The 26,086-nt window shown below is 38.4% G+C and overlaps 1 protein-coding gene across 2 annotated transcripts in view; it reads left to right on the top strand.

The window, feature by feature from the left end:
• micu3a (mitochondrial calcium uptake family, member 3a) overlaps positions 1–16,500 on the top strand; it is a 153,909-nt gene extending 137,409 nt beyond the window's left edge. For both annotated transcript variants that reach the window (XM_073064596.1, XM_073064595.1), the window contains exons 14-15: positions 10,151–10,219; positions 15,291–16,500. In XM_073064596.1, the coding sequence (XP_072920697.1) occupies positions 10,151–10,219 (69 nt within the window). In that variant the 3' untranslated portion in view covers positions 15,291–16,500. The remainder of the gene's footprint in view (positions 1–10,150; positions 10,220–15,290) is intronic.
• The last annotated feature ends 9,586 nt before the right edge of the window (positions 16,501–26,086 follow it).

Raw genomic sequence — 26,086 nt, 5'->3', positions numbered from 1 at the left:
GCAATGACAACTGGTTTAGAGAATCTTAGTTTTCAAGTGATATTGAGGCCCTGGTTAAGAAAAAAACAAGGTGCATAGCAGGCATAGTCAGGTAGGAACAAATGAGGTACTTGAGGAGTGTAAAAAATGCAAGAGAACACTTAAGGAAAAGGTCAGGCAGGCTAAAAGAAGGCATGAGGTTGCTTGAGCAGACAAGGTGAAGGAGAATCCCAAGGGCTTATACAGGTATGTTATGAGCAAAAGGATGCAAGGGACAAAATTAGTCCTCTGGACGATCAGAATGCTCTCTCTGCATGGAGCCATAAGAGATGGGGACATTCTAAATAGATTTTTTGCATCCGTACTTACTCAGGAGATGGTCCAAGTCCATAAAAGCGAGGCAAAGCAACAGCAAGGTCATGGGTCCTATACAGATTACAGAGGAGGAGGTGTTTGCTGTCTTGAGGCAAATCAAAATGGCAAATCCCTCTGACAAAGTGTTCCCTTGAACCATGTGGCAGGCAAGTTCAGAAACTGCAGGGCTCAGAGTAGAGATATTTAAACCATCCTTAGTGACAGGTAAGGTACTGGAGGATAGTTAATGTTGTTCTGCTGTTTAAGAAAGGCTTTAAGAATAAACTAGGAAATTATAGGCTGGTAAGCCTTACATCAATTCTGGGAAAGTTACTGGAGGTTTTCTAAGAGAGTGGATTTATGAGCAGGGATTGATTAGAAATAGTCAGCATGACTTTGTGCATGCTAGGTCATTGCTAACCAATCTTAGAGCTTTTCAAGGATGTTACCAGGAAAATTGATGAAGGCAAGGCAGTGGACATTTTCTACATGAACTTTAGCAAGGCATTTGACAAGGTCCCGCATGGGAGGTTAGCCAAGAAGGTTCAGTTGCTTGGCATTCAGGATGAAGTAGTAACTTGGATTAGACATAGGCTTTGTGGGAAAAGCCAGAGAGTGATAGTAGATGTTGTCTCACTGGAGGCCTGTGACTAGTGGAATGCCACAGGGATCAGTGCTGGATCTGTTGTTTGTCATCCGTCTCAATGATCTGAATGATAATGTGGTTAACTGGATCCAGGACAGATCCTCTGAAATGATAACACTGAGGAATTTTAAGTTGCTGCCCCTCTCCACCTCTGATCCCTCAATGAGGACTGGCTCATAGGCCTCCAGTTTCCTCCTCTTGAAGTTAATATCAGCTCCTTGGTCTTGCTGACATTGAGTGAGAGGGGGTTGTTGTGGAACCACTCAGCCAGATTTTCAGTCTAACTCATTATGCTGATTTGTCGCCATCTTTGATTTGACCAATGACTGTGGTGTCATCAGCAAACTTAAATATGGCATTGGAGCTGTGTTTAGCTTCACAGTCATAAGTATAGAGCAAGTAAGTACATTGCCTTCTGATGCACTTATACTGATGGAGATCGTGGAGATGTTGCCAATCCAAACTGACTGAGGCCTCAAAGTGAGGAAATTGGGGATCCAGTTGCACGAAGATATTGAGGCCGAGGTCTAGAAGCTTATCGATTAGTTTTGAAGGGCTTATAGTATTGAATGCCAAACAGCAGTCACTGAAGAGCATCCTGATGTAGGTATCTCCGTTGTCCAGATGTTCCAACGTTAAGTGAAGAGCCAATGTAATGGCATCTCTTGTTGACCTGTTGTGATGATAGGCAAATAGGAGCACATTTATTTCTCCTCAGGCAGGGGTTGACGTGTTTCATCTCCAACCAAAAAGCACTTCATCACAGTGGTTGTAAATGCTACTGGACCATAGTCGTTGAAGCAGATTACCATCTTCCTCTTAAGTGCAGGTATAATTGAAGCCTGCTTGAAGCAGGTGGGTACCTCACACCGTCGAAGTGAGAGGTTAAGGATACTGGTGAACACTCCAGCCACTTGATCAGTGCAGGTTTTTAGTACTTGACCATCTGGGCCAGATGCTTTCTGTGGGTTCACCCTTCAGAAGGATGCACTCAGGTCAGCCTCAGAGACTGAAATCACAGAGTCACCGGGGGCCTGCAGGAATTTGTGAAGGTTCCTCCATGTTTTGACAGTCAAAGCAAGTATAAAAGACATTGAGCTCATTTGGGAGCGAAACCTTGTTGCTACCTATGTCACTTCGTTTCACTTTGTAGGCCCTTCCACAGCTGTTGAGTATCATTCAGTGATTCAAATTTAGTCCAGAATTGCCTCTTTGTATGTGAGATGGCTTTCCGTAGATTGAAATGGGACCACTGATATGGCCCTCAGCAGATTGCAGATCTTTTCTGGGGCTTCTGGTTCAGAAAGACGGAAATGATTTACTGCCCTACCTTAATCTATCCCCTTAATTACCCCTTCAAAATATTCCAATAATATTTGTCAGACACACAAAATCATGCCAATTAGTCCTGATGATGTTTTGACTGAAGTGATGATAGACCTAGTCACTCAAAATTCCCTCTAAAAACATTCCTACAACTCATAGTTCTCTGGCCAGTCTTTACTAACAATTTTAGCCACCCTCTAGTCTAATGAAACTTTTCTAGTGATTAATGATGAAGCAAATATCTCTACAAGAGCCTCCATAATTTCTTCACTGGCCTTCCATGAGGTTTGACATGCACTTTGTCTGGCCCTGGGGATTTGAAATACTTCCTTACTTGTAATATGTTCCAAGATGTTATTATTTATTGCTGTCACTTCTTTGGCATTCCATGATATTTTTCTCTGTAAACATGAGAAGTAGACATTAAAAATCTTCTTGGACATCTCCTGCAGCTCAAAATATTGGTGGCCCTGATAGCCTTTAAGACTACCTTGTCTCTCTTTGTCACCCTTTTTACTGTTAATGTAACTGGAAAACATCTTGGGATTATCATTAACTCTGCTGGCCAAATCTCTGGAAACCATCTTTTTGCCCTCCTGATTTCCCTCTTAAGACTACTCTGAAATTTTTATACCCGCCAAGTGATTCATTTGTACTCAGTTGCCTAAAAGCAATGTATGCTTCCTTCTTTTTCCTAACCAGAGCCTTGGTATTTCCCGTCAACCAAGGTTCCTGGAACTTGTTGTGTCTACCCTTCCCCTTGACAAAAACATGCCGAACATTGTGGGTATGCTATGTTGGCGCTGGAATGTATAGCGCTTGAACGTATGGAATGTATGCCCACAGCACACTCTCAGGTCTGTTGGTTGGTAATACAAACAATGCTTTTCACTGTACATGTGATAAATAATCATTTATCATGTGTGTTTTGGTTTCATTCATTCAGGTAATTGGGTACTATTCTATGCCCCTGGCATGCATATTGTAAAGGATACAAAGGCTTCAGAGAGAATTGTGAGGTAAATTGATAGCTGCAGGATATCCAACCTCTTACCACCTCTTGTAACTTGATGTTTATGCTGGACAAGTTAAGATTCTGCTTATTATTAATGCCCAGGATATTGATGGTGGGAACTTAGTTAAATATCAAGAATAAATTGTTAAAATTTCTGTCTTATTGATGATGGTCAATATCTGCCATTTGTGTGACACAAATGTAATTACCATTAGTGAGCCCAGAATGTTGTCTAGATCTTCCTCAGTGGGAAGATAGCACTCTAGTGGTCAGTCATGCCTGGTAAGTTGGTGATATTGAGATGAGAGGAGCTTTTCCCTTCCTATTCTCCCATCCTCTGCTGCACACTCAAATAGTAGCTAAGTCAAGATTCAGTCAGTGATGGTGTTATCCAGATCAGTTTCTGCATCCTTCCTACTTCTGTACTTCATCCAAAATGGTTTTCAACAGAAAAGAACACTGATTCATTAGCTGAAGGATGGCAATGGGCAGTGATCATTTCTAACCACGTTATGAGACTTCATGAAATCTAAGGACATTGTGATAGTTCTCAGGCAATATGACTGGTGAAATCTCTCCTAATAGAACATAATACTGGCAGGGATGACGGCTGAGCAGAGATGGCTAAAGTTTCTGAATAATTCACAAAGCACAAGATAGATATGTCTCACAGAAGAAGTTGTTTTCAAATGGCAGGGCTGCGCAACCATGGCTGCAAAGGAAGTTAAGGACTGCATAAAAGCCAAGGAAAGAGCATATAAGGTAGCATAAGTGAGTGGGGTTGGATGATTGGAAACTTAAAATCCAACAAAAGGCAACTAAAAAGCTATAAGAAGGGAAAAGATTAAATATGAGGGCAAACTGGCCAATAATATAAGCAAGATACTAAAAGCTATTTTCAGTTATATAAAGAGTAAAGGGGAGGTTAGAGTTGATATTGGACCACTGGAACATGATACTAGTGAGGTAGTAATAGTGGACAAAGAAATGGCAGATGAACTTAATAGGTACTTGGCATCAGTCTTCACTGTGGAAGACACTAGCAGTGTGCCAGAGGTCTGTGAGTGTCAGAGAGCTATTACAAAGGAAAAAGTGCTGGATAAACTCAAAGATCTTAAGGTGAATAAGTCACCTGGACCAAATGAAATGCATCCAAGAGTCCTGAGAGAGGTTGCTGAAGAGATAATGGACGTATTGGTCATGATCTTTCAAAATCACTTGATTCTAGCATGGTCCCGGAGGACTGGAAATTTGCAAATGTCACTCCACTCTTTAAGAAGGGAGGAAGGCAAAAGAAACTATAGGCTAGTTAGCTTAACCTCAGTGGTTGGGAAAGTGTTGGAGTCTATTATTAAGGATGAGGTTTTAGGGTACTTGGAGACTAATGTTCAAATAAGTCAAAGTCAGCATGGTTTCTATCAAGGGAAATTTTGCCTGACAAGTCTGTTAGAGCTCTTTGAGGAAGTAACAAGCAGGGTGGACAAAGGAGAGGCAGTGGATGTCATTTACTTGGATTTTCAGAAGGCATTTGATAAGGTGTCACACGTGAGGCTGCTTAACAAGATAAAATCCTATGGTATTACAGGAAAGATACTGGCATGGATAGAGGAATGGCTGACAGGCAGGAGACAGCGAGTGGGAATAAATGGAGCCCTTTGGCTGCCTGTGCTACTGGTGTTCCTAAGGGGTCAGTATTGGGACTGCTACTTTTCACATTGTTTGTCAATGATTTAGATAATAGAATTGATGGCTTTGTGGCAAAGTATGCAGATGAAACGAAGATACATGGAGGGGAAGGTAGTGCTGAGGAAGCAATGCAATTGCATCAAGACTTTAAAAAATTGGAAGAATGGGCAAGAAAGTGGCAAATGGAATACAGTGAATGATAATGTATTTTGGTAAAAGGAACAATAGTGCAGACTATTATCTATATGGGGAGAAGGTTCAAACATTGGAGGTGCAGAGGGACTTAGGGGTCCTCATGCAAGACTCCCAGAAGGTTAATTTATAGGTTGAGTCTGGTAAGGAAGGCAAATGCCATGTTGCTATTTATTTCAAGGGGAATAGAATAGAAAAGCACGGAAATAATGCTGTGCCTTTATAACACATTAGTCAGGCCACACTTGAGAGTATTGTCAACAGTTTTGGGCCCCATATCTCAGAAAGGGTATGTTGTCATTGGAGAGAGTCCAGAGGAGGTTCTCAAGGATGATTCCAGAAATGAAGGGGTTAACATATGAGGAGTGTTTGGCAGCTTTGGGGAAAGCTGGGGGAGGGGGGAGAAATCTCATTGAAACCTACTGAATGTTGAAAGGCATGGATAGGGTGGATGTGAAGAGGATGCTTCCTATGGTGGGGATATCCAGAACTAGAGAGCACAGCCTCAGTATTGAGGGGCTACCTTTTAGAACAGAGGTAAGGAGGAATTTTTTTAGCCAGCGAGTAGAGATTCTGTGGAATGCTCTGTCACAGACCACGGTGGAGGCCAAGTCCGTCAGTATATTTAAGGTGGAAATTGTTAAGATTCCTGATCAGTCATGTCATCAAAGGATAAGGTGAGAAGGCAGGTGTATTGGGTTGAGTGGGTTCCAGGATCAGCCATGATGGAATAGCGGAGAAGGCTCGATGGGCTGAAGGGCCTAATTCTGTTTCTATGTCTTATGGTCTTGTAATATACTTAAGAACAGTAATTCATGAACCTGGAACACTGGTTGGAAGGTATGATTTTGTGACTATAGCTATTTAAGACATTTGCTTGTCTAAATTTTGGGAGATCTCTTCCAATGTATATTCCAGTTTCCATTGGGGAACATTGCATGCTTCACTGTGCTGAGAATAACTTTGCTATATTGGAATTCAGTGCCTGGCTTCACACTTGATGATTGCTTTCTTTCTTCTTATTTGAATGCAATAGCTTGTCTCAGCTGAATAGTTTGGGAAATTCTATGTTGTTGTTAGAAATCTATTCTGTTCATTGGGGAATTTGAACGTGTGGTTTTGGATCATTTAAATTAAGTATTTATTCTAGATGGTGAGATATTCAGGGCCAGAAATTAACATCATAAGTACTCCTGTAACTTTAATATCAAATCCTCAGCACTGAAAATTAATATCAAAGTAATAGTGCAGCTTTAATACTCACCATTAGTAATAAAAATGTGATAGTAACTTCAAATGTGGGCAGTTTTTATATTTCTGTTAAAGATGTGTTGCTCCCTATCATGCATGTAACTTGCAGCAGAAAATATTATGCATATGAAACAGGCAGTAGGTTCTAACCAACAGTGAGTGTCATTTGCTGATGAGTTACATGAAGTTGTAGACCATTTTATCTGTAAGCCTGAATAAAAATGGGTTCCAGAAACAAGTGGAGCAGGGATATGACAGATCCTTGTAATGTGGAGGTGATGGAAACAACTATACAGAAATATCCCAAAGCCAGATGTGATGTGGAATCAGAATCAGGTTTATTATCAAAAGCATGTGACATGAAATTTGTTAACTTAGCAGCAGCGGTTCAATGCAATATATAATATAGGATAAATAAATAAATTATGGTATACGTATATTGAATAGATTCAAAATCATACAAAAACAGAAATATTATTAAAAATAAGTGAGGTAGTGTTCACAGGTTCAATGTCCATTTAGGAATTAGATGGCAGAGGGGATGAAGCTGTTCCTGAATCACTGAGGGTGTGCCTTTAGGCTTCTGTACCTCCTACCTGATGGCAGCAATGAGAAACGAGCATGCCCCTGGGTGCTGGTGGTCTTTAATAAAGGATGCTGCCTTTCTGAGACACTGCTCCTTGAAGATGTCCTGGGTACTTTGTAGGCGAGTGCCCAAGATGGAGCCAACTTAATTTATGACCCTCTGCAGATTATTTTGGTCCTGTGCAGTAGGCCCTCCCCCCCCATATCAAACAGTGATGCAGCCTGTCAGAATGCTCACCACAGTTCATCTATAGAAGTTTTTGAGTATTTTTGTTGACATACCAAATCTCTTCAAGCTCCTAATGAAGTGTAGTTGCTGACTTGACTTCTTTATAGCTGCATCAATATGTTTGGACTACATTAGGTCCTCAAAGATCTTGACACCCAATACAAACTGCTTGATGATCTCAGTGCACTAGTCAAGCAACATCCATGGAATTAGGGATGTTCAATAATTCAGGTCAAGATTCTGTATTGGGACTTAGAGTGTAGAGAGAAGATAACCAATATACGGTAACTAATAGAAATGAGAATAATCTCCTACCATTTGCATTTTTGACTGTATCAATTTAAATGTGATACTTTACTCTCTTGAGCTATACATTCTGGAAACATTCCTTATTTTTGTGATATGTGATAATGATCTGAACAATGATGGCAATAATTTGTCAATAGTTGGATTTAATTCAATCATGTGCACAAGGCTGGCATTTATTTACTTGAGCAGTGCAAGTTCAGTTAAAACCAATACAAAACACAGCTTTTATCTTGAAGTTAATTTAGATTTATATATCTAAATTCACTATGGTGTCTCAAAACATGAAGTATGTTAGTGCAGAAAATGTACAATCCTGGGGAACTTTGCTGCCATCTGCTGGGGTTCATTAGATTTATTGTTTCTATAACAATCTGAAGTTTTAAAATATATATATAATATACATATATGAACAGTGGATTTAACAGCATGTCAATTGCTTTCCTGGAAGTTATAGTTTTAAATCTTACTAGTCCTGTTCTGTAGATGTTGAGAAAATATCAGCCTCCAGGTGGACTTTCTACTCTAGAGCTTTGTGGAATTGCTTTATACTCCACTCTCTCTTAACATCTTCATCAACTTTGATGTAATTGCATACATCTAAATTATTTTTAGGGTTTTTTTTAGCTAAATTAATTTTCACTATCTAAGATGTGATGTTGCAAGACATTAAGGGTCATAGTATCCTTTCTTGTGAGGAGGCAAAAATAGCACCAATCTCCTCAATTCCATAAAATTTGACCATTTGTCCTCAGTGAATTGTGATGATTTTACATCTACTAAGTCCTCTGAAAGAATTTCCATTGCCAAGGGATTTCCAGAGATCCACTGCAGGACCACTATTGATGCACTGCAGTGTGTATGAGGAATATAGATCAGCCAGAAACAATATGAAGATGAAAAAGTATCCACCTTTATAAAATTGAAGCCAAATTGGAGTAATGGGGATCACCATATAGGCTTGTCACACATCTACAAAATTTTGGGGCTTCCCAATACTCCCAATAAAATGTGCTCCAAATATACAATTATATAGCTCCTTTCACAATTATAAGTAATTGCAAACACTTCACAGCAAATAAACTACTTTTATAGTTGCCACTAATTTCAGTTTGACAGAGAGCTGCAAAAAGCAGTAATACAAATGGTAAATATTGACCAGGATGGTGGCCCAGCTCTTTTATGAATAGCATCCTGTGATATATAACATCCTGCTCAGCCAGTCTCTAAGGATCAAGGATGTCATACATCCAAACAACACACACAAAATGCTAGTGTACACCAGCATTTTGTGTATGTTGTTTGAATTTCCAGCATCTGCAAATTTCCTCGTGTTAGTCATACATCCATTCAGGTTTTGTGAGTTTTGTGGTGACTGAGGAGGCCAATATGGGAACAGAATATTTACAAGCTATTAATTTAATATTTTGCATTTGGTACTTTATTTAGTGGTTAAAAATTCTTAATGATGTAAACAATATGCATACAAAAGACTGAAATTGAAAATACACAAGATAGAAAAATGAAGTAGAATTTGCAATCTAAGCACCTTTGGAAATTCAATAAAAATGCTCAAAGTTCTTAAAATTTGCTTAGTTAACTATTGCATATGCAATTAAAAAATTGTAAGAATTAAGCAAATTACTTCAGGTATAAAATTAGACACTTTGAAATAATTTTGAGAACTTTTCCTTGAATAAGCAGGTCTATTTTGCCCTGTCTTATTCACTGAAAAATCGTACAAATTATGTCATACACAATTTAATGTAAAGATAAGAAAGCAGCTGACCAAGATGTTATGGCTGGACATGTATTTCTCTCAATTTATTCCCCTCCCAAACTTTGCATTCAGAATTATAAAAGGGAAATAGAAGAACCACTAGATAGACTGATTTACTTGCCCTGTACCCAGTCTCTGCAGCAGGCAATACTCCTTCATAGTTTGTTAACCATGAATAACAATATAAAAGATAACAGAAATCCTGAGAAGGACTGAATGATAACTGTTGCTGATTGTTAATTGCAAAATGTGAGTAAATACATAAGATATTAATATCTTTGTTCTAAAATCAAGTATTCTGTATTGCACTTTAATGGATAATTATCGGCAATGTAAATGACTTGAAATTCTACAGTTACAGTTATCTAATTGATACTGTTACATTTATGAATGTTACTGTATTGTCATATGTACAATGTAAAAACAAAATACCTTTGTTCCAGGAACTCTGGAAGAAAAATGGAAAACACTGTAAATATCCAAGATAGACAACATTGTAGAAAGAAAAACATTTACTTTTGACTAATTTTATGAAAGCTTAAATGGTAATGTAAATAGTGATTTAAACTTTGATTTGAAATAATTAATAAAATACTCGTTTATGTAAGTGTTCTGCAAACTAAAATTATAAAATGCTACAATTCAAAAATGCATATCAGTACTAGACTATTATTTACTGTTAAGATAATGCCTTAGCTAAAAGGCAGTTAACATTTCAAATATTTAAATTTAATTAAAACTAAAACCTACAAATTATTTAATATTACTGTCTCTTCTGGTTCCCTACCTTTCATCCTGCAGGGCTACAAATCTACACACGGATATCCCAATTTTAAAATCTGCTTAAGAAAGGAGTTTGTCCGCAGATAAGTATGTAGAATTTATGTTGATTTTTCTTAAAGAGATATTTCCATGGCTTATCAAAATACTGTTATTGTTTATTGTTTATACTTTATCATTTAAAATGTAATTCCATTGTATTTTTCTCATCAAACTTTGTAACAATTGTCTTCAGTAATCTCCCAATGGGAGAAGCTCTTTGATGGAATATACAGTGACCCATTGAATATACTTCTTAAGTTCGTGGTCTTCCACTGTTGTGCCCTATCCACTTCAAGGTTTGACATTTTGTGTATTCAGAGATGCTCTTCTGCACACTATAATTGAAAAACATGGTTATTTGAGTTGCTGTCGCCTTCCTGTCAGTTTGAACTAGTCTGGCCATCCTCCTCCAACTCTCTCATCAACAAGGCATTTTTGCCCTCAAAGCTGCCATTCGTTGGATGTTTTTTTTTGTTTTTCCACTGCATTCTCTGTAAGCTCTAGAGACTGTTGTACATGAAAATCCCAGGAGTTCCGCAGTTTCTGAGATACTCAAACCACCCTGTCTGGCACCAACAATCATTCCACAATCACTTAGATCATATTTCTCCCCCATTCTGATGTTTGGACTGAACAACAACTGAACCTCTTGACTATGTCTGCATGCTTTTATGGATTGAGTTGCTGCCACTTGATTGGCTGATTAGATATTAATAAGCAGGTGTACTTAATAAAGTGGCCACTGAGTATGTTGGTTTTGGTAAGATTTTTCAAACAGTGCAGGGTACTATATTTAGGAACTTTAAGGACAATCTGAGATATTTTCCTGTTCTGATTTACATAATCAATATTTTATTGCATTTCTGATATTTAGGTTTCCAAAACACTTAATAATTATGAATAAACTAATTGTAAGATGTTTGTGTGATATCAGTCGTTGGACTTCAAGCAAGATTTCCAGTTTTAATCCACTGACAGACTTAATTTTCTACATATTTTGAGTATACTAGCAATTTGCATAGTTATTTTGCCAAGTTATTTTCCTTGACTTTTTGCTCAAATGTCAATAAAAACTCCCTGATTGTGTTTGATTTTATAATGCTGCTGGGACAGAATATACACAGTAATATGGTTCGGGAGGGTTTAAACTAATTTGCAAGGGGGCTGGGACCCGGAGCAATAGAGCAGTGAAAGAAGTGCATGGAGTAAAGCCAGATCTAACATATAGAGAGGCTATGATAAAAGTGAAGCAGAATAAAGGGTGTAAAGGTAGTAAGGTAGAAGGGCTAAAGTGTGTGTACTTCAATGCAAGAAGCATCAGGAACAAAGGTGATGAACTGAGAGCTTGGATACATACATGGAATTATGATGTAGTGGCCATTACGGAGACTTGGCTGGCACCAGGGCAGGAATGGATTCTCAATATTCCTGGATTTCAGTGCTTTAAAAGGGATAGAGAGGGGGGGGAAGGGGAGGAGGGGTGGCATTACTAGTCAGGGATACTATTACAGCTGCAGAAAGGGTGGGTAATGTAGCAGGATCCTCTTTTGAGTCAGTATGGGTGGAAGTCAGGAACAGGAAGGGAGCAGTTACTCTATTGGGGGAATTCTATAGGCCCCCTGGTAGCAGCAGAGATACCGAGGAGCAGATTGGGAGGGAGATTTTGGAATGGTGCAAAAATAACAGGGTTGTTATCATGGATGACTTTAACTTCCCTAATATTGATTGGCACTTGATTAGTTCCAAGGGTTTAGATGGGGCAGAGTTTGTTAAGTGTGTCCAGGATGGATTCCTGTCACAGTATGTTGACAGGCCGACTAGGGGGAATGCCATACTAGATCTAGTATTAGGTAACGAACCGGGTCAGGTCACAGATCTGTCAGTGGGTGAGCATCTGGGGGACAGTGATCACCGCTCCCTGGCCTTTAGCATTATCGTGGAAAAGGATAGAATCAGAGAGGACAGGAAAATTTTTAATTGGGGAAGGGCAAATTATGAGGCTATAAGGCTAGAACTTGCAGGTGTGAATTGGGATGATGTTTTTGCAGGGAAATGTACTATGGACATGAGGTCGATGTTTAAGGATCTCTTGCAGGATGTTAGGGATAAATTTGTCCCGGTGAGGAAGATAAAGAATGGTAGGGTGAAGGAACCATGGGTGACAAGTGAAGTGGAAAATCTAGTCAGGTGGAAGAAGGCAGCATACATGAGGTTTAGGAAGCAAGGATCAGATGGGTCTATTGAGGAATATAGGGTAGCAAGAAAGGAGCTTAAAAAGGGGCTGAGAAGAGCAAGAAGGGGGAATGAGAAGGCCTTGGCGAGTAGGGTAAAGGAAAACCCTAAGGCATTCTTCAATTATGTGAAGAACAAAAGGATGACAGGAGTGGAGGTAGGACTGATTAGAGATAAAAGTGGGAAGATGTGCCTGGAGGCTGTGGAAGTGAGCAATGTCCTCAATGAATACTCCTCTTTGGTATTCACCACTGAGAAGGAACTTGATGACGGTGAGGACAATATGAGTGAGGATGATGTTCTGGAGCATGTTGATATTAAGGGAGAGGAGGTGTTGGAGTTGTTAAAATACATTAGGATGGATAAGTCCCCAGGACCTGATGGAATATTCCCCAGGCTGCTCCACGAGGCCAGGGAAGAGATTGCTGAACTCTGGCTAGAATCTTTATGTCCTCGTTGTCCATGGGAATGATACCGGAGGATTGGAGGGAGGCGAATGTTTCCCCTTGTTCAAAAAAGGTAGTAGGGATAGTCCAGGTAATTATAGACCAGTGAGCCTTACATCTGTGCTGGGAAAGTTGTTGGAAAAGATTCTAAGAGATAGGATCTATGGGCATTCAGAGAATCATGGTCTGATAAGGGACAGTCAGCATGGCTTTGTGAAGGGCAGATTGTGCCTAACAAGCCTGATAGAGTTCTCTGAGGAGGTGACCAGGCATATAGATGAGGGTAGTGCTGTGGATGTGCTCTACATGGATTTTAGTAAGGCATTTGACAAGGTTCCACACGGTAGGCTTATTCAGAAAGTCAGAAGGCATGGGATCCAGGGAAGTTTGGCCAGGTGGATTCAGAATTGGCTTGCCTGCAGAAGGCAGAGGTTGGTGGTGGAGGGAGTACATTCAGATTGGAGAGTTGTGACTAGTGGTGTCCCACAAGGATCTGTTCTGGGACCTCTACTTTTTGTGATTTTTATTAACGTCCCGGATGTGGGGTAGAAGGGTGGGTTGGCAAGTTTGCAGACGACACAAAGGTTGGTGGTGTTGTAGATAGTGTAGAGGATTGTCGAAGATTGCAGAGAGACATTGATAGGATGCAGAAGTGGGCTGAGAAGTGGCAGATGGAGTTCAACCCGGAGAAGTGTGAGGTGGTACACTTTGGAAGGACAAACTCCAAGGCAAAGTACAAAGTAAATGGCAGGATACTTGGTAGTGTGGAGGAGCAGAGGGATCTGGGGGACCTGTCCACAGATCCCTGAAAGTTGCCTCACAGGTACATAGAGTAGTTAAGAAAGCTTATGGGGTGTTAGCTCTCATAATTCAAGGGATAGAGTTTAAGAGACGTAATGTAATGATGCAGCTCTATAAAACTCTAGTTAGGCCACACTTGGAGTACTGTGTCCAGTTCTGGTCGCCTCACTATAGGAAGGATGTGGAAGCATTGGAAAGGGTACAGAGGAGATTTACCAGGATGCTGCCTGGTTTAGAGAGTATGGATTATGATCAGAGATTAAGGGAGCTAGGGCTTTACTCTTTGGAGAGGATGAGGATGAGAGGAGACATGATAGAGCTGTACAAGATAGTAAGAGGAATAGACCGAGTGGACAGCCAGCACCTCTTCCCCAGGGCACCACTCAGTACAAGAGGACATGGCTTTAAGGTAAGGGGAGGGAAGTTCAAGGGGGATATTAGAGGAAGATTTTTCACTCAGAGAGTGGTTGGTGCGTGGAATGCACTGCCTGAGTCAGTGGTGGAGGCAGGCACACTAGTGAAGTTTAAGAGACTACTAGACAGGTATATGGAGGAATTTAAGGTAGGGGGTTATATGTGAGGCAGGGTTTGAGGGTCGGCACAACATTGTGGGCCAAAGGGCCTGTAATGTGCTGTATTATTCTATGTTCTATGGTCTAAATGATAGATTGTCTAGAACATTAGCTGAAAGATAGAACTGTGTAAAGTTGTTGCTTGATGTGAAGGCTCCCCCAATTTTTCAAGAACTTCCGAGTTGCTAGTGAGGAGGACTCTGCAGGGATTAAGATATTTTATATCTTTGACTTCTAAAAGTCAGTCTAATTTAGAAACCAGTTAGGAGTAACCACGAAAAAAATTATTTTTTGTCAAAATGTTGATTAACCAGATGTGAATAACCTTTTTTCCAAATTACTAAAAACAATATGTTCTGGTCATTTAGAAAAAGCTTCTGAAATATGCCCATTAATGTCACCACTATGATATTCATGAAGCATAGGATATGCAGACATCTTCAGTCAATATCTTTATTAAAACAGCTTCATTATCCAACAATGTATTGGTTAATAGAAAATTCATTTTAAAGTGACTGACTTTTAATGCTTCTTAGACAGCACCATGAACATATGTAGCACCTGCAATGTAAAACTACTGAAGGGCTTTGTTGATCATTATTATACAAAATTTGACAGAAGCTAAGACATTAGAACAGTGTCAAAATTGGTCTCAAGAACTAAATATGAAGGAAACTCTTAAAAGGCTTAGGGAAGAAGTGAAGGAAATCATTGCTTAAGCAGCCGGAGGAACATTGGTGGAGCAATTAAAATTAGGAATAAAGCTAGAATTGGTGAAATGTGGAGATCTCAAAGTGCTGAAGGGCAGGCAGAAATAATATAGATAGGGTTGGGCAATACATGTTGAAAATGGATGGGAATTTAAAAATAGTATTTGCCAGGTTGGGAAACAGTTCAGACCAGTACCAGAGGAGTTACAGGCAAAGTAGATTTTCTGCATTATGGGATATGGGGCATGCTGTTCTAACTTATGGAGGGTGGAATATGAGAGACTACTTAGAAGAGGATTAGCATAGTTAAACTTAAAAGGTAGCAAATGCTTATTAATTTTCTTCGCTTATTCCACAGGTGTTCAAAAGGCCTGATATTAAAGGTTACTACAGTTATATGCATAAAAATGGACAAATACTTGAAGCAACTGAAGACAATATAAAGCCTGTTTCTTTTGATGGTCATAAATATCCTAGAAAATCCATTGTCAAGGTGGAATGCTACTTTGTTATCTTTGCAAGAAATACAATTACCCTTGTACTGCCATTTAACTGTACAATTATTAGGAAAGTTTGACTGCATTGTGACCAAGTACTTAATGCACTGCTCAAATAGTTCAACTCTTTTAGTTTAAACGAGTAAACTAAGAATAGAAATAAGAAGCATGTATGATCATAATTCTATATATTCTTCTAGTGCTTCACTATCACTTGATGTATAAAATATAAACTGAGAAGTCGAAGATAGGAATACAGGAGCAAATTAATATGAACAAGCAAGATATCACGATCACTGATTTTATAAAATCATTAAAATCATAAAAGTATAAAATCATTCAAAGTATAAGGACAAAGCAGGCTGAACATCAATCCCAAGATGCGTTTTGTTTGTGTTAATGAAAAAACTCAGACCTACAACCTTTTGGGAGGAAATAAAGTTAATTTCTAGGGCTTGAAATGAATTCAAAATGTATTATTATTTGGAATTTAATTTGTAAGGACAAAGACAATGAGTGTATTCATGGGGAATGTGGAGAAGAACATGAAGGTTAAGGTTGGATGAAGTGAGCTAGAAAAATTTTTATATGTAGCACAATTGGCCTGCAATATTGTAGTCAATTCTTTGTAATTTATATAAACAAATCAGGCAAAGATAGGAGTTTTCATATTAATTTAAATGACAACATGTTCTTACGAGGGAAATGTGTTATTATAAAGCAGACTTTTTACTTTTTATCTTGAAAATAACCTCTATTTTCATCTTATTTATTATATCACAGTTCATGCACGGCAATTTATTGGTATGATAAAACCACAGTATAATTTCTATCAGCTTGTAATACTGTATAATTAAACACTATCAATATACATTTTCAAATTTAGACTGGGTTGCTATAGTTATCAGTTACAATTAGCATTCAAAAGCAGTTCAAACTTGAAGACTGATGTCTACATTGTTTTATAGTTACAATTACATAGTACACCTTTTCAAAAAAAAGTTAGCCTTAGCTTTGGTAATTTGTGAAATACATATTGCAATTATAAATAAAGCTAGAGATTAAATGTTTTATTGGATTTCCAAGTGTTATTTTTGACTTGGCAGTTATTAAACACAAATGAGACACAAGTGCTCTGCCATGCTGAAATTTACTAAGTACTAGAAATCTCTAATCACAGCAATATCCACCAAAGTATTCTACTTTTTTGAGAGTGAATAAACTAACCTAAAATTTGGAAAACCAATGGAGAAACATGCCAAACCACAGAAAATTTGTGACAGTTTATAATCTCATAACAATAAGACTGTGCATAATTTTAAAATTACAAAAGTGACACAGAATGCTATAAATCTACAATATTAAAATACTGCAACTTTTCCTCAATTATATGAGGAAAGAGAAAATACCATCTTTTAACCCATTTATTTGATCTAATCAATGTCCATTTATCAAATCGACTAAAATGTTACTTATAACATCTTTTCTGAAGAAAATTGTGGTGAACTATTGCTGCAGACAGAAAAGAGGCAGGCAGAGGCAAGGCTGGCTTGGAGGATGAGCTATGCTGGGGCATTGCAAAGTGCAATGTGTTTGAGCTGGAGTCACGGACGGAATTCGTATCGCTGTTGGAGACGGAGTGAGCGATTTGGAGATCAGTCGATGCGGAAGAATTTCAATGCCCATCAACCCAACCTGTTGCGAGGTTGGATTGCTCCAAGAGCCAAGCCAATTTGGTGAGATTGAGAATGCTTCGGACGAGATGCAAGGATCCAGTCCTAGAACATGGCAGTGCTCGGCGTTTGAACAATTTAAATGCTAGCCCAGATAGACTGGAAGCCCGAGTGTCAGATACAGAGGCGAGGATCAAGCTGATTTTGCTTGCTGTCCTGTGAGAGAGCAAATTCCTTTCACCGTGGCACCCTGGCTGTGAATTGATTCGGCTGGTGTGATGAACTGGGACCAAGTCTTTGGGCCTACTCTGGCTGTTCTGGCAGCAGATCTGGGACTCATTCTGGTTCAGGATTCTATTGGTTTGCTTCTATTGTTTGCATGATGTGTGTATTTTTTTTCTCTTTCTCTATGCAATTGATTTTGGTCTTTTTTATTGGGTTTTTCAGGTCACTTGCTTTGTGGCTGCCTATAGGCAGACAAATTTCAAGGTGTATAATTTATACATTCTTTGATAATAAATGTGCTTTGAATCTTGAATATTTGAATCAGATCAAATAAGCACCACCATTTCATTTGTATATTCCTTATTAAAAATGGTTTAAGTTATTTGCCTGGTCAAATTCAAATCAGAACTGATGTAGGATCTCGGCCTGAAACATCAACTGTGTACTCTTTTCGATAGATGGTGCCTGGCATCCTGAGTTCCTCCAGCATTGTATGTGTGTTACTTGTAAATGAAGTACAGTCCTGTGCAAAAGTCTTAGGCATATGTAAAGAAAACTTATATAAAGCAAAGATGCTTTCAAATTAATGAAAAGTTTCTGAAAATCAAGAATACTATAAAGAGCAGTAAATAGTAAAAATAATCAATATTATGTGTGACCACTCTTTGCCTTTAACTGTTGTGCAGTTTTGTAAGAAAATTGGTTGTTAGTTTGTCTGAGCATATGGGAGAGCTTGCCACATTTCATTAGCAGACTTTGGCTGTCTAGCTTGCTTCTTTCTCTCCAGGTAATCCCAGACAGCCTCAAAATGGTGTTCAGATCAGGGCTCTGTGGAGGCCATACCATCTGAAACCATTTTTAAAAATCTAGGATACCTAAGATTTTGCACAGTACTGTATTTCATGTATAAAACTTGGTTATGATGCAAGTAACATTTTTCCTTTGCAATAGCTTTGATTTGCAGTTTTTACATATTGTTAAATTTTCAGTATTTAAAAGTGTTTTGTTTTTCTTGTCCAACATCATTTATTACTCAGTTCAAAGATTATTTTCTTATTTAAAATGCCTTTATAGTTAATGCTGAAGCATTTGTTTCTCCAGATGCCTTCATGTGTGTGCATGCCATTCTAAGAATGCAGAAGCTATTTGGCAATTTTAACAGGATTAGATGTTTGTTAAGATTTTCAGCAGGCAATGCGTAAGTATGATACATCACACAATTTCTAGGCCAGAAACATTATTTGGTAATGTGAGGAAATCTCCTAATTTAGATCATTTGGGGTTTTACAAAATAATTATTTAAATTGAATGAAGAACTTCCCAAAAAATCCATTTGACAAGACAGTGCCATGAATATCTAACAAAGCAGATAAAAAAGTTAGTATAGATTGTGGAGATGAGTGGAACTTCAAAAGTGCTGCAAAGGATAACAAAATATATGGAATGGGCTTTGGGGGGAAAAAAGTATGAAATTTTTATTTAGATAGATAGATAGATACTTTATTCATCCCCATGGGGAAATTCAACATTTTTTTCCAATGTCCCATACACTAATTTATAATTATTTATTTATTTATATTTATAATAATTTATAATTTGTATAATTATACAAATTAGCTTTCAAATTACACCTAAATATGGACATTTAGGAAAGTATAGTGGTTAAAGCAGTGTTAACCATATCTCCATAAAGCTGGACAGCAAGATTGTAACTGCAAGTTATTGTTGAATGATTATGTCAATATATACATCCTGAGTAACAGAATCTATCTAATTAGGATAGACAAGGACTGATAGATAGTGATTGCAGCTTTATGCATAGGAAAAGCTGTCTGTCAGACATTTTTTAAAGAAGTAGCCATAAGGATTGATCAGGGCAGCATAGTGAATGTTATCTATATGGATTTTAGCAAGGCTTTGACAAGGCCCCTCATGAAATACTAGTCTGGAAGTTTAGATCAGTTGGGAAACGGAAAGCTAGCTAATAAGATACAAAATGGTCTTGATGATATGAAGCAGAAGGTGATGGAATGTTGTTTCTCAGACTGGAGGTCTCTGATTAGTGGTGTACCACATGGACGAGTGTATGGCCCATTGCTTATCATTTCTGAAAACAATTTGGATAAGGCTGTACAAGGCATGGTTAGTAAGTTTACAGATGACACTAAAATAGTGGTATAGTAGACAGCCAAGGTTATAAAAAAATTAGATTTTGATCAGCTAGGATTGGAAATGGTGCTCAATCTAGCTAGGTGCAAGTGTTGCATTTTGTGAGGTTACACCAGGATACAACTTCCATAGATAGGACTCTAAGATCAAAGTTCAGTAAATTCATTATCAAAGTACATATATGCCACCATACACAACCCTGTGATTCATTTTGTTGCAGGATTTCACAGTAAATATAAGAAACAATAGAATCATTGAAACACTGCCCCTAACAGGGCAGACAAATAATCAATATGCAAAAGACAACAACTGTATAAAAAGAAAGAAAAAGAACAAATAAATAGCAATAAATATTGAGAACATGAGATGAAGAGACCTTGAGAGTGAGTCCATAGGTTGTGGGAACCGAGTGAAGTTATCCTCTCTGGTTCAACAGCCCGATGGTTGATAAGTAATAACTGTTTCTGAACCTGGTGATGTGGGTCCTGAGGCACCTGAACCTTCTTCCTGATAGCAGCAGCAAAAAGAGAGCATGGCCTGGATGGTGATTTCTTACAAAATCACTCCATGTAGATGTGCTCAATGGTGGGGAGAGCTTTACCTGTGATGGTCTGGGCCATATCCACCCCTTTGTCTAGGTTTTTGTGTTACAGGGCATTGGTGTTTCCATACCTAGTAATGATACAACCAGTCAATATACTTTCCAAGGCATATCTATAAAGTTTGTTAAAGTTTTAGATGACATGAGAATCTTCACAAACTTCTCAGAAAGTAGAGGTGCTGCCATGCTTTTTAGCAGCATTTAAGTGCTGGATTCAGGACAGATCCTCTGAAATAAGGTATTCAAAATAGTTGACCCTCTCCACCTCTGATCCCCCATTGAGAACTAACTCTTGGACCTCAGGTTTCCTCTTCCAGAAGTCAATAATCAGCTCTTTGGTCTTGTTGATATTGAGTGAGAGGTTGTTGTTGTGGCACCACTCAGCCAGATTTTCAGTCTACCTCCTATACGTTGACTTGTCACCACCTTTAATTCAGCCAGTGACTGCTGCTGTTAGCAAAAGTAAATATAGCATTGGAGTTGTGTTTAGCCTCACAATCATAAGTAAAGAGCAGGGTTTAAGGACACAGCCTTGTGGTGCACCTGTGCTGATGGTGATTATGGAGGAGATGTTGTTGCCAATCTGAACTGACCTGTGTCTGCAAGTGAGAAAATCAAATATATATATATATAGTTGCACCAGGAGGTATTAAGGCCAAGGACTTAAAACATATTGATTAGTTTTGAGGGGATGGTAGTATTGAATTCTGAGCTGTAGTCAATGTAGAGCATCCTAGTGTATGCATCTTTGCTGTCTAGATGTTCCAGGTTGAGCAAGGAGCCAATAAAATGACATCTGCTGTTGACCTCTTGTGATATTTAGCAAATTGCAGCAGATCGAAGTTGCTTCTCAGGTAGGAGTTGATGTGTTTCATCTCAAACCTTTTAAAGCACTTCATCACAGTGGATGTAAATGCTACTGGATGATAGTCATTGAGGCAGGTTATCACATTCCTCTTTGGCACTGGTCTAACTGAAGCCTGCCTCAGACTGCCAAAATGAGATGTTAAAGATATTGATGAACACTCCAGCCAGTTGATCAACACAGGTGTTTAGTATTCGGCCAGGTACCCTATCTGGGCCCAATACTTTCCATTAGATCACCATCACGAAGGATGCTCTCACATCGGCTTAAGTTGACCTGTGAAATTCTTGCACAGGTAGGGCACTGGAGAATGTAGAAAAGCAGAGCAAGTTCATAGTTCCTTGTAGGTGACATCACAAATAGACAAAGTGGTGAAAACAGTGTTTGGCATGCTGTCAATCATGGGAGTCGATACATAATGAACCACTTATACAAGATACTGGTGAGGCTGCATCTGGAGTACTGGGCAATACATACGAAATACTGGAAGAACTCAACAAGTCGAGCAACATCCAGGGAGGGTAATAAACAGTTGAGATTTTGGGCTGAAATCCTTCATGACTGGAAAGTTAGGCAGAATAATGTGGCAGAAGGGGAAGGAGTACAAGCCGATGATAGATAAGACCAGGTGAGGAGAAAGGTAGGGAAGCTGGGAAAGGATAAGTGGGAGAGGTAAAGGGCTGAAGAAGAAATTAATAGGAGAGGACAATGGACCATAGGGAAAAAAGAGAAGTTGGAGGGTAACTAGAAGGAGATGACGGGCAGCTGAGCAGAAAAGGGGTAGGACGGTAACTAGAATGTCTGGAAAAACAAAGGAGGGATGGGGGGGAGAAATTACTAGAAATACTTTTTGTAACTCTGTTGTAGAAAAGATGTTATTAACCCCAAAAGAGTGCAAACAGAATTTACAGAAGCTGACTTTTCTGAGAGACCGTTTCGCTGAACACCTATGTTCTGTCCGCCAGAGAAAGCAGGATCTCCCAGTGGCCACACATTTTAATTCCATGTCCCATTCCCATTCTGATATGTCTGTCCATGGCCTCCTCTACTGTCAAGATGAAGCCACACTCAGGTTGGAGGAACAACGCTTTATATTTCATCTGGGTAGCCTCCAACCTGATGGCATTTGAACATTGATTTCTCTAACTTCCGTTAATGCCCCTCCTCCCCTTCTTAGCCCATCCCTTACTTATTTATTTATTCCCCCCTTTTTTCTCTCTGTCACTCTCACAATCACTCCTTGCCTGCTCTCCATCTCCCTCTGGTGCTCCCCTCCCCCTTTCTTTCTAGGCCTCCCGTCCCATGATCCTTCCCCTTCTCCAGCTGTGTATCCATTTTGCCAATCAACTTTTGAGCTCTTGGCTTCATCCCTCCCCCTCCTGTCTTCTCCTATCATTTCAGATCTCCCCCTCCCCCTCCCACTTTCAAATCTCTTACTTCAGTTAGTCCTGACGAAGGGTCTTGGGCCAAAACATCGACTGTACTTCTTCCTATAGATGCTGCCTGGCCTGCAGCGTTCCACCAGCATTTTGTGTGTGTTGCTTAAATAAAATTTACAATAATGTTGCCAGGACTGGACATTTTCTTGAAAAATGGTCAATTTCATATTTTCTTCAATTACACTCTATTTGCCAGATCTTTGCCCACTTACATTCTTCTGTAGCCTCCTAATGTCCTTTACTTCCCTGCTTTCACTTATGTCATCAGTAAATTGTCTAAACTTCTTTCGTTCCTTCATCCCAGTCATGTGAAAATTGTAAATTGAGACCCACCACCAACCCGTGGCAAATCACTTGTTACATTGTGCCAACAAGAACATATTTATATCTTCTGTTCCATCTTCTGTCCCAGGCCAAGACATTACCTCCAGTACCATCAGATTTTATTTTTCACAATAACCTTTGATATATTTGATAAAATGCCTTTTGAAGATATTTCATCCAGTTCTTTATTCACATCATGCTATTTCCCCCCCAGATAACATCAGTAAATTGACCAAATAAGTTTTCCTTTCTATTTAGTGTCCTACTATAATTCAGTATCTTCTAATATTCTGCCTAAGTGACTTAAGTGAACTAGTCTATTCTGGTTTATGTCTCCTTTTTCTGAATAAGGGAGTTACATTTGCTATTTTTCAATCTGTTGTAACTTTACAGAAATCTAAGTAATTTTGTACAATTAAATGCAACCCTTCAGCGTTTACTTACATTTTCCTTCAAGACCCTATGATGAAATCCTTCTGGACTTGCCTGCACTCCAACATTTACTAAAAGTATACAGGTTGCGTACCCCTTATCCGAATGCTTGGGGCCAAAGTGCTTTAGGTTTTGGATTTTTCAGATTTTGGAATATATAATGAAATAGCTTTAGATCACCATCATTTCCGTCCCTGAATTCATGTGCTACCAATAAGCAGTCTTTGTCTTACACTTGTTCATCACACTTAGTAGTAAAAATTATTACATACAATTGATATAATAAAAATATAATATGTGCAAGATAACAAAAGCAGCTCAGCAACACCAGGAGAATACCTGAATCAGCTGTTAACAACAAACAACGTCCAGTCTCCACCTAAGATGTCGTGTTTTGATTAAAAGGTTGCAGTACACTGTATTTGTATTTTACTGTTTTGGGTTTTAAGTAAGGTTTAAAAACAGAGCATTGTAGATTTGTTCAATATTAGATTTTCATCAGTGATACTTTAAAGTTTTTATATATAGGCATCCGTTAGTCTCGTGAGACCATGGATTTGCGCCTTGGAAGGTTTCCAGGGCGCAGGCCTGGGCAGGGTTGTATGGGAAACCAGCAGTTGCCTATGCTGCAAGCCTTCCCCTCTCCACACCACCGATGTCCAAGGGAAGGGCAGTAGGACCCAAGCAGCTTGGCACCAGTGCCGTCGCAGAGCAATGTGTTGTTGAGTGCCTTGCTCAAGGACACAACACACTGCCTCAGCTGAGGCTCGAACCAGTGGCCTTCAGATCACTAGACCGATGCCTTATCCACTAGGCCACGCGCCAACACTTTTATAATTTCATATGTAAGGTATAACAATGATCAGCATCATAGATTTGTTCTGGTGCTAGATTTTCGTGATCTGCAGACATTTTAAAAACTTAATGCCAAGCCTTTTCTTAAATTTCTGCAACCAGCCTGCTGAATATTCACAATTAACTTCACGTTTCAGTTCATTATGATAGACCTTTGCATGTTTCATGATCAGCACACCATTAAGCGGCATATGTTCACTCCAACGCTGATGATACATGATCAAGATCTTAATTTTTCACTTAATGCAGTGCTTTTCAATTCTATTGATTACATATGTGAGGTCACTTCTCAGGACTGTCGGAGATGCACAGAGATCTGTGTATCACCTGGGAACCTTCCCAGCATCTTATGGAATTTTCCATTTGTGACATCATGTCAGCACTCAAAAAGAAGTTTAGCTTTCAGAAGTTTGGAAAATATAAATGCCAGTATTGAAGAGAAGTGAAAGACAGACAATGAAATTATACACCAGTTCCGCTTGCATACACTGTTGAATTGTTAGTTAAGACTAAGTGACTAAACATCTTTCAGTTGAAGGAAGAAAGCTGAGAAGTGTTTTAAAGGTTAAATTTTGCACAATAAATCTGAGTGAATTTTCTTGAAACATAAACAAGGTAAAGTTAAAGGAAAATACAAGTATTTTTATAGAGACATAGAAAACAAATTTTAATGTCCTTAAGAAATTAAATTTGCCTGAAGGCAAAGCACACAAAATGAAAGTTAAATGACAGAAATTAATAAATTGAATGGCAAAATTTCTTTATAGGCAAATGTTAAGTTGCCCACTTCAGACGTAAAGGTTAGAAAAGTAATTTCTACATGGTCAAAAGCTATACGCAATGGAGGTCCACAGATGGATCCATGCACGTGTATGATTGAAATGTCATGAACTGGTAAAGTTAGCAAAAATATAATGGAATGCTGTCATTTGTATATGTTTTAATTTAGCTCTTCAAGCCATGGTTGATTTGTGATCTAACACCAAATTTCAAACTTTTGTTGAAATCCTTGATATCTTAGGTTAAAATATCCTTAAGTCTCAATTTAAAATATGCAATTAAACTAGTTTAAAGTGCAATTTGCAGAAGGTAGTTTCAAATTCCCAACACTTACTTTTATGTAGATATTTCCTGACTTAACTTCTGAAAGACCTGGTTCAAATTTTTTTTTTACAATATTTTTATTCAGAAAAAAACAAGATTTACAGAGTGCAACACATTGATACATCTCAACATAAATTGTGTACATTCATATATTGTAATAAAATTGATCAAAATGTTATAGCATATCACATGAAGGTATACCACTCTGTAATCAAAAATTTAAAGATAGGTCATACATCATAAAATAAATTTTGTATATAAACAAAAGTCAACCCCCTACCAACTATGAAAGAAAAAAGCTGATGGATGATAATGGACAATTAGAAAAAAAAAAAATCGCTTAAGAAGATAGAAATATAAATAAAAGTCTGTGCACTGTTAAACTTTATAAATTGGAAAAGTAATTTAGGAAAGGTCCCCAGATATCATAAAAAGATTGTTTCGAATTTAAGACTGAGCAGCAAATCTTCTCTAAATTTAAATAAGACGTAATATCACGTAGCCATTGAAGATGTGTAGGAGAGGTAGACTCCTTCCATTTAAGCAAGATTGTAGAAGAGAATGACGGGCACAGAAAGATGATTTATTAACCCATTTAAGAATTTTATTCCATCTTTCATCAGAAATCTGACAATTTAGGTCATCCTCCCAAGCTTTTTTTATTTTATCTAAAAAGTCTTGTCTAGAATCAATCAAGTTATAGATACCGGTAATAGAACCATTAACAAAAGGTTTTAAATTTAAAAGATCGTCCAGTAAATTTTTATCAGGACCTATAGGAAAAGTAGTTAATTGGGAACATAAGAAATCTCTAATTTGAAGGTATCTGTAAAAATGTGTTTTTGGCAGTGCAAATTTAGTTGACAATTGGTCAAATGAAGCAAGAGCTCCTGAGATAAACAGGTCCCAAAAACACTTAATACCTAGTTCATCCCAATCCTTAAAGACTTTTGTCAGTCATGGAAGGGAT

Source organism: Hemitrygon akajei, chromosome 13 (assembly GCF_048418815.1).
Source record: "Hemitrygon akajei chromosome 13, sHemAka1.3, whole genome shotgun sequence".
NCBI classification, from domain to species: domain Eukaryota; kingdom Metazoa; phylum Chordata; class Chondrichthyes; order Myliobatiformes; family Dasyatidae; genus Hemitrygon; species Hemitrygon akajei.
This window is presented reverse-complemented; position numbering and strand designations above follow the sequence as displayed.